Source organism: Limulus polyphemus, unplaced genomic scaffold (genome assembly GCF_000517525.1).
Source record: "Limulus polyphemus unplaced genomic scaffold, Limulus_polyphemus-2.1.2 Scaffold6888, whole genome shotgun sequence".
Classification (NCBI taxonomy): Eukaryota; Metazoa; Arthropoda; class Merostomata; order Xiphosura; family Limulidae; genus Limulus; species Limulus polyphemus.
In genome coordinates this window covers 15,154-25,707 of record NW_013672498.1, presented here as the reverse complement: position 1 = coordinate 25,707, position 10,554 = coordinate 15,154, and the positions used below count along the sequence as shown (strand labels likewise).

Below are 10,554 nucleotides of genomic sequence, written 5' to 3'. Positions count from 1 at the left end.
CAGCTATGTGACTTTGAACGATACTGGATGACATAAATACCAAAATGGTTTATAAATTATGTAAGTACACCTAGTAGGCCTAACTTCATTAGTTCCAGGTTTACAGTTGTGATATTGTGAGATGTTATATTGTGACTTTATTTTAGGCCTGTGTATGGCGGTAATTAATTCTTTATGTTATTGTTATTAAGTGGGTAATGAGTTACAAAACAAATAATCAAAACACTTCAGAGGTGGGGGCACCTGTTTCCAATAAAGTGGTTGAAATAGGACTTGCAGCTAGATAGGATTTGGCCAAGGCTAGCCCATTACAGATTTTGAAATTCCAAAATTAACTAAGAGATGCTCTATGCAGGACTCCATTGTAAGGAACCTGGTGGCCATTGTTCCCTGGCATGTGGTTCTCCACAGTGAGAAGGGCATCAGAAATTTTCAGAACATTTTGCAGAAGCTGATTACATGCAAGTAGTACTCAGCCCAAGAATGTGATCTTAGAATAATACAAGGTTTTGTTGCCAAATGTGGTTAAATGTAGTAAAGATGAATGATGGAGTTACTCTTACTAGCTATCTTGATGACTTCTACAAGAAATGACTGGATCTGACACCAAACTGAAAAAAGTCTGGGAAATAATGAGATTGTTACTTATTTTGTTCTATGATCAGGCTACAACAGAGTGAGGTTTTCTTCAAATAAAGGACCCATTACAACTAACATGGAGAGCAAGGCACTTATCACCAGTGTTCCCTCTAAGCTGTGCAGCCACACAACAACCAATCAAATGCTGCACACTTCATTATTCCAGCCTTGTACATCCTCAGTAATGAAGAGGAGTCTCAACACATTGACAGCCTTAATGACTCTGGCAGATGATAGACCTAAAGCCCAAATAACCAACTAGAAGCATTGCAAAGTGGTCTACTGATCCAATAGGGTCGATGGTCTAAATATTACCCCCCCCCCCCCAATTAAAAAACAAAAAACTAGTAGCACACATCCGCACATTGCCTAGATACTGACGCACAGGAAGAAATTCATTCCGTAGATGGATTGAAAAAATTAGATGGAACATTCCTTACCATCTATAGAAGGGTAAATGATGGTGTGAAAGACCTTGGTGGCAAAGTAGAAGACAATGAATTCACCAAAGAGATGTTAGAGTCATACCATATTGCAAAAAACAGATATGAATTTTACCTGGATGATAAGAAACAGAGAAAAGGAAACCTCTACTGCTCAACAGAAAAGGAAAGATATGGAGGTTGAATTGAATGGAGGAAAGAGAAAGAGAGGACACCAAGAACATCGTGAGAGGATCTGGTTAGTAAAGCTGATCAGCTAGCTCTACATGCTGAAAAGCAACACAAGAAAAAACTGTTGGTAAAGTCAAATATTCTTAAGAGCAAAAACCAAAGAGGTTTAAAATGAACTGAAGAATACATAAAAAACAATAAGATTGTTTTTCATGGTGTGTGGTGTAAATTATAGTTATAATGTGATCAATGTATGACTGTCATTTGGTGTTTGGAATATGACATATATATGTCACTCATATGATTATGATTTGGTATACTGGTGGTGGTAATACCACCAAATGGATGCTTATGAAGTAGCCAAGACTTCCAGGACTCAACATATAGAACTGGTTTGCAGAAGAACTGTCCTGTGGATTGTAAGGAGGCCTAGGTTAAGCCTAAAGATAATCGGACAACTGAAATGAGTTGGTCACTCTATGACGAATGAATGAGTCGGATTGTTGCTCTAAGGTCTTGTCAAAACCATACCATATCAACATAAGGTAAAGTTAATGCTAATTCATGTTCTGTTCTGCATGTGTTAAGACTGATCACATATTTCAGGAAATGTTCCCAGACAGAAGTTTAGCTATGGGATCTTCCTTTTCCCCTTACTTAGTGACCTATACATGTCTGTGTTCAAAGAACTTTTTGGGCAATCTTTCACACACACACACAAAAACCCATAATTTGGCTATGTTATGTGGACGATATCTTTAGCATAAGGCGACATGGTAGAGACAGTATACCTAACTTTGTTGAATTTCTAAACAGTATAAGTCTGAATATTATAGCCTTTACATATGAAACACAATCTGAAAACTGCTTCCCATTTTTAGATGTTCAAGTTATAAAAGAAAACAAGAATATGATCACCAATGTATACAGGAAAACTTTGCTGTATCTATGTCACCACACCAAAGGTCTTATCACCATCTGTCACAAAAAATTTCTGTATACATACTTTTGTAAACTGTATAATAGAATTCTGTACTCACAAAATAGACTTATACATTGAACTTAACTACTTAAAAAATGTTGCTGTATCTGGGGGTTTGGCCCTAATATCATAGACAGAGCTTTTATCAAACTTAAAAATCACAAATAATTCTAATTTTAGCCTTTCCCTTATCAGTAACAAAAACCACAAGTTCATCTCATTTGCTATTGTTCCTGAAAAGGCTACTAAAATAACATGTTTATTTAACCCTATTGCTACAGGTATCCTTTACTGTGCATGTCATGACGTTTTAGTGACTTACATACAAGATATTATTAAACTAATTTTTATTTATGTTATACCAACTGGTATAGCACAAAACTGTAGCTAATAATCCATAATTTAATAATATACAAGTTTTAAGTTTATAAGGCAATATTTTAAAAAATCCTGAATTTCCTGTAGTGTGAAAATGCAACACATTTTCTCTAGGCATCCCCTCTTCTCTATTATATTCACCACCCCTCCAATAAGCATGAAATTAGACATGAATTACTCACTATAAAATCGTCATTGCTCAGACAAACCATTTTTATAGCCTTCAATTTTGTTTGGTTACAGACCAAATTGACCAACCTTGTATAGAGTTAGGGTAGAGAAAATAACAGATAAGTTATTTTTCCCCAAATAATCCTATGCAAAGTGATTTTCATGTTAAGATTAAAAATACTTTTCTTCATTTCAGATTTGATTTGTGTAATCTCTAAGATCTCCTAAATACATTTTAAATGTTTGTTTTCAGTAAAACTTTATGTCCCTCTTATGCCAACCAAAACATAAAATAGAACAAAATATTCTTGAAAGCATTGAAATTATGAAAACAGGTGTTTTATCTTTAAGCCATGTCAATGGCCCTAGTAATATTAACAAAATCTGGCAAAGTTTATTCACCTGCTTCCCTTCCATAACTGACCCACTATGACCTTCCTTTAGGTAATAACTCTGTCACAATATAATGTTGTCACATAATAACACCCCATTGTTACATCCTGTTATCCATAGTCCCTAGAGACATTTTTGTTCTGTACATAAACCTCTTTGTTTGGATCTGTATCATACCTGAAGAAGACAGACTGATGCTCTGTTGAAATATTTAATATTAAAATATTTCATTATGCTTACAAATTGTTATGTCTTATATATACATGTCTCCTAACATAATGTGCTTCCCTACACAAATACATCTGTTTATATTTACTTTATTGTTTTATTGTCTTTTGAACCATTTTTTTACTAATAATCCCACCACGCAAGTTGTAATTCACTTGAAAAACACATAGCTCATGTTACCATACTAAATAATGTAATGCATGAGTTGCTCACAAGCACATCTCGAGAAGAATTTGCACTATTATTAATATTTTTTCACTATCTTACCTAATCTATCCTAACAAGATTCCAATTCTTACATTTTAGTTACTTTTGTAATAACAAATAAAGAATATAAGTGAAAACATTTTACCTTTTGTTATTTTGCTTTTAGCTGCCTATAAAATTTAAGCCTTTTTTTTAATACTAATGGTACTAGTACACTAAATAATTTTACTTACTTAAATAACACACCTAATAATGCAGAATAACAACACGTACAAAGTAACCAATGTCCTGTAACTATCATAATTTAACTTGCTTTCCAGCTATGACATGAGAGAGAAAATAATTCCCAAAGCTTCTCTATCTGAACACCGTGAGAAAAAACTTTCAAACATATGATGAAATACACGATACTATATACTAAAGATAACACAATAACATTCGTCACCTAATGGATTACAACTTTGTCTTTCCATTGGTTATAAATAATATAGTATAAAACGCAGCAAGAACTATTGGCAACCTGAGAATGTGATAGGTGGGCATGGCAAGTGGGTCTGATTATGTTGTTTATAACTCCGTAAAGAATTAAGATTGAAGGCTATAAAAAATTATATTTTGCTTTAGTAATATCTATATTATAATGAATAATTTACATTAAATTCCATACTTCAGAGAGGGATGGTAAATAGATTACAGAAGGGAAAGGGAAACAAATGTTACAATCCTCAAACCAGGGGATTTTGAAGATTTTTGAAAAATATTTCTTAATAAAAATTAAGTACTAAAAGCTTATATAATATTAAAACTTGATTTACTAACTATGTTTCGATGCCAAGTTTACTTGTATACATTGACAACAAAGTAGTTTAACCCTTTAACATCTCCACCAGTATATTTACACATGATAGACATCAACTCCACCCACACATTTACTCAAATTATAGTTATGGAAAAAAAACCTTCAACAAATGATAAAAGGTTAAATAAATTTTTAATGTAACTCTCTAAAAGGGCATGACATGTGCACTTTGACCTATTCATGGTAAAAGGGTTAATATAAGGAACTTTAAAAAGGGTAGAGTTAGAAGACAAACCTATTGTATCATTTGATAAATTCTTCAATAGGATATTTCAAGAAGAACACATGAACTTGTTGCAACATTTTGGGATAAAAATAAGAAGAAACATATCAGCTGGTACTTTTGGTTCAGTATTTCTAGATCACAAAAAATACTGATGATCTCTCGGCAAATTCAATGCTGGGATTACTAAGCTAATTTTTGCAAACACCTTGCAAGTTTCTATAGACAGACAAAGCAAAAACTGGAAAAGTTTATGCTACTTTATTGAGGGAAGGGAAAATCAGACCCAAGTATCCCAGTGCTGCTCATTGTAGGCTGCTGTGGTCTCTACATTGTACATACTGAGTTCATGTATGGAACCAGTAACAGAATGGAAATTAGTCAGTGTTATGAGGACACTGTTATACTTTGTACATTGTTCACTTGTGGGGAATGAAAACTGCAGGAATTGGTAATTCCCAGTTTCTACTGAAATTTTGCATCACCAGATGACTAGAAGTTGTACCTGTTACAGAAAGCGATACTGTTATCAGTGTGCTAATTCTGTATACAAAATGAAACGTAACTTGGTTTATTAGCATTCTTTTAAAGTGTAGAAAAGTAAGTGAACAGATTTAATCTACATGCACCATTTTTAAAAACTGCATGTCATAATTTTTGTTATTTTTTCAACACACTAACCCATTCTTTATTTCATTCTTCACTACATCAAAATATGAAAACAACACTGGATTGCCAAACATTAAAACAAAACAGGAATTAGAAATAAATCTCTGAATTTTCTCATTTGCATGATACCTTTTTGGTTGTGCTAAAAAAAGATTTTAACACAAATTCTAAATTAGTTTTAATACACACGCAGGAAAACAATTTCTTTGTCTTATATACAAATTGAAGGCAGAACTGAAAATTCATTCCCAAAAAGAGTAAACATAAATAAAATAATTGCAATTTAACAGAAATTCTAAACTTGTTTTTTACAAACACAGAAAAAAGTTTCTCTGTCTTATATTATATAAAAAGTGAAGGTTGAGCTGAAACTCCTTCCCCAAAAAAATATACACGTAATGAATAAAATATTGTGAAATAGCTTATCATTGCTATGTTAAACCAATGTGTTTTATTTTCCAGGCTAAATCTTAACTGTTTTAAAAGAAAATATTCCCAACATAATAATATTACAAATTATTAAACTGGTATCAAATTCCACTATAAGCTATAATAATACACTTCACCAGACTGGTAACACTGTATATCACTACAAGTTTTAGGACATACTGGTTTTTCTGAATATAAATTGTACGAAGCTAAAAACTACTTTAATAAAAATACTTTAGAAATTCTTAACAAAAGTTATTTTGAAGTTTTCATACAAATAAGTACTTTGTGATGACAAATCATAGATTTTTCCTGCCCTCGCATGTAGTACAAACTCGGACTGGGTGATCCCAACCTTGAGTGGGTACAGGCTGTCGCCCTGGAGAACAGTGGTCACAAACACCTTGCCCACAGGCTCTACAGTGGTGGAGTGGTGTCTTAGAGTTGAAAGGCTCTTTACAAACACAGCAACAAGTAATCAAGTGGTCTGGTACCCAGTACGTTGGCCTAGCAGTGTCCTTAATGAAACCTGTGGTATGCAATCAATACACATAGATGAACGCTACAGTTAAGAGCTATTAACTATCATTTGTTTAGGGATTTTATAAGTAATTAAATACATAAATATACATCATAAATTACATAGTCTTCATAAGTTTGAAAGTCTGAAAAAAAAGGCTGACAGTTAACCAACCGAATAACTGAATAGACAACTCATTACTTTGCCACACTCTAATAAGTTACTAGTGAACCCAATAAAATAGTTTTTGAAATTTTAAACATGCACTAACTGAGATATTCTACAAAGTTGACTATCTGCTAATGTTGGATAACATGACCACCTGAGCTCTCATCAGTCTAGCTAAGTCAATGATAAGAAAACATTATCAAAAGATCTTTAAACATCTTAGGTAGAGGAAACAGCTTAGTTAAAATTATATTTCCAATTATTTCAACTAGAAAGAAAGCAAACCTCAAACACTTTTTTTTTATTTGAAAGGTTGGTGTGTGCATACGTGTGTATACATACAAGTAAAATTTACACCAAGTTTAACATTTCTTTTATTTTGAACTCTTTGTAAAATACATTACATTTTACTGCATTTACATTGTAGCTTTATGTACTAACGTGTGTATTTGATATGTTTATCATTCCTTGGGGGTTGTGAACAGAACTTTTTCTTTGATAATATTTATTTCATTTTCAAATCACATTATGGTTGTAAGAAACTTTAGAAATACGTGTGTGTGTATATATATATATATATAAATTAAATGCCATGGGCCTTGTGTTGATATAGCAAACAAATTATCACCACAAAACAAAAGAATGAGAAACTGCTATTTTGACAAAACTTTGCTTAAACAAAATGAAATTAACTATTTCAATTTCATTTTCTATGTCAGATTACTAATAATAATGCAATAAAATTCTAAACCTTAATAGTGTACTGATTTGTTCAACTCAATACAAGTAGATGGACGTTTGTATGTCACAACTTTTTACCAAGTTTAATTAAACTTTATTATCGATGTATACAAATAAACATCTTCTGATGGCTAACAAACCATTATGGATAGTACATATTTAAAAATACTGGCACTTAATAAAATGCTTATCTATTAAATTTTACATGTAATACTAAATAGAAGCAGCCATATGACAAAACCCACATGTTAATTTTTCCTAACAAATCTCTAAATATCTCAGATACTTGAATACTGCAATTGTGTACTAATTATTTCAAACTTTATGAAATATTTTAGTTAAAATGAAAAATTCCTTAAATGTTTACCAATTACAGGACAAAAAGGACTTAAGATATTAAAAGTAATAAACACATAACATACATTTACTATGAATGAAAAAACAATCCATCATTCACACAACAAATCTTATTTAAACATTGTGATTGGGCAAATACTGGCATTGTTTCTCTAAAAACAAAACAAAAACAATCATATTTATCAGAATTAAGTGCTTGCAATTCATCAAATGCTACTGAAAATTTAAAATGGAAAAAATAATAATACTAAAAATTACCATAACATTCTGGTGAATATATTTTTTGAAGTACACAACTGTCTGACCAGAACTAGGAATTTACATTTTACACACATTATCAACTTATGATGTTAATATTAGTACATGTTCCATAAATGTCAGAGCTGTGTTAAAATGCTATTACAATTTCCAATCATTTGAGTGAATCTAAACCCTTTATAGACTGTTGAGCATCTTTCTGGTGTTGAGTGCATGTCCATATATCAAATTTCAAAATCTATATGAAAGCAATAATTCTAACTGTACTTCAACAATTTTTTTGTTACTCAAACATATTTTATAAGTGATTTTCAATCATTTTGTGACATCTATTAAGCCTAAAATTGTGAAGAAAATTTTACAAAATGTTAAACTTGCGTTTATGTACAACTCTGGAGAGCCTTGTTTGTAAACAACACATACAATTTCTTTTACAATTTTTCTGCTTATCCCAAAGCAAGTGTTTATATTTACTAGGAAATGATCTTCCCTTGAGAATGCAATTTTTTAAGGTTTTGTTTCTCACTTGATTTTCCTTCTTCTTTTCTGGTTTTATTAGGATGGCCTCTTATTCACATCCTTTTGTAGCCTTATAGAATATGATCAGAACAACTCATAATTTTAGCTCAGCTTTGAAAATAAATACAGGCAAAGCTTGAAGTTCAATTGGTAGAGCAGAATATAAAATATTTACATTTATGTGGAGTGAATAAAGTGGTGCAAGAACTAATGTATGGTTTTGTGGGAATATGACAAGATCTCTTTTCTGCAAAGAACAATGGAATGTAGTAGGAAGATTAGAAGACATAGGAAAAAACTGGAAATTATAATTTCTTTAGAAGTTCTTTTCATTCCTGAAAATGTTTTTGTATTATAATACATTTGTCAGAAATCTAATGAAATTTTCTTCTATGACAAAACATTATGTAAGCCTTATTAGATTTACAGAGTATGGCAGACAATGTCTGAATCTTCTAGTGACTGATTTTGACTCAAACCAGTATTTATTGAATACTAAACAAGAATATTATACTAAGGTTACGTTTTTTCAAAGATACTTCTATGACAGTACTTCAAGCCAACAGCTAGTGTTTCTGTGTTCCTTAAATATGGTATACTGTACTATTTATTTACTGTTAGTTTCATTAACAGTATTGGTCATACTATTTAGTATAACAAACTTCAGTAACTTTTTTAATTTTATTTATTTTTCATCAATATAAATTCTATTATAAAAATTGTTTTGTACTGTTAGCTTAATGTATGTATTTAAGACTAGCCTAAGTCTATTAAGCTGGTCTAATATCATGAGATATCATTGGGATTATGGCCAAAAATACCCTTAACAGCAAGAGCACCTAACTGATGAAATAGTGCATTCTAATCCTTATAAACAGAAGCGTAAGAAGGGTATACTTAATTAGCTATAATGATTACCAGGTTGATTTTGCTAGTTTTACTCTAAGTATGGCTTACTTTGATTGGATTTTGATATTCAAACAATGCACAGAAATAAAATAACTTATTTATTATTCATTGAAAAGAAAATATACTAATTAGATACTAATGGATTTTGCCAAATGAGTAGTTTGACCTGACACCATTTTGAAGGGTCGGGAGTTTTTTAATGATATACTGTAGCAAAGGTGACTACAACAATCAGCAAAATAAAGTATCAAAATAAGTAAGTTAATAAGTATCAGTTAAGTTGAAAACTGATTGTGTGTGTGTGTGTATATACATATATAGTGTAACATTATGATTAACATCAAAGAACCTACAATTATAAAATGAAATGCTTTTAATGTTTTTTTTCAAAACAGTCTCACATCATAATTTTGGAAATTTCATAGCATAAAAAATGATGGAAAAGCTAAATGGAATCATATTAATCTCTTATACCTGAAACTAGATATTATTCAGTAAATTATTATAAGTTTTATTCAATTCTGTTTAGTGTCTATTCTTTGTAAAGGAAAAAAAAATCAAAGAGCATCAGTGACATCCTCCCAATCCAGAAAGGGTTTAAGAGTGCATATGTACTTTCATTATTTAATTCACTGTTGTTTGTTTTATCTGACATCCATAAGATTACTTTAAGATCCAAAACTCACCACATGGTATTATGAATACATAAGTATTTTTACTTCTAAAACCTGGATGATTAATAATTGGAATGTATGCAGGAACTTGTTACAAAATATTTTATTAGCCTAAACTAGTACTTAATGTATTTCAACTGCTTTAACTCTTTTCAGCATGGGTACCTTTTACTGAGCATGACACAAGGTCTTAGTGTCTTACATTCAAAATTTTATTAAACTACTTTTTGTTTATGTTATACCAATTAGAATAGCATAAAATCTTAACTAATAATCCATATCTTAATAGTATAAAAATTTTAAGTTCTTAATTCTGAAAGAAAATATATAAATAAATCCTGAATTTCCACTAGTGTGACCCACGTGACACATTTTGTCTAAGCATGTCATCATCCTTATTTTATCCATCACCCCTCGAAAATGTACAAAATTAAATGTAAAATACTCTCCATAAAATCATTATTGGTCAAACAGACCATAATTTTTATGGCCTTCTATTTTGTTTTGTTACAGAGCTATCAAAGAGAAAATCAGCCCCCCCCTGCCACACCCACCTGTCACATCCTCTCTTTCACAATTGGTTGATACTTCTCTCTTATGTTTCATTTTTATTATT

The 10,554-nt window shown here is 31.1% G+C and overlaps 1 protein-coding gene across 1 annotated transcript in view; it reads right to left on the bottom strand.

The window, feature by feature from the left end:
- Positions 1-4,367: 4,367 nt before the first annotated feature.
- LOC106474159 (zinc finger FYVE domain-containing protein 1-like) overlaps positions 4,368-10,554 on the bottom strand; it is a 21,076-nt gene continuing 14,889 nt past the window's right edge. The window contains exon 5 of the mRNA XM_013934851.2: positions 4,368-6,321. Within this exon, the coding sequence (XP_013790305.2) occupies positions 6,092-6,321 (230 nt within the window). The 3' untranslated portion in view covers positions 4,368-6,091. The remainder of the gene's footprint in view (positions 6,322-10,554) is intronic.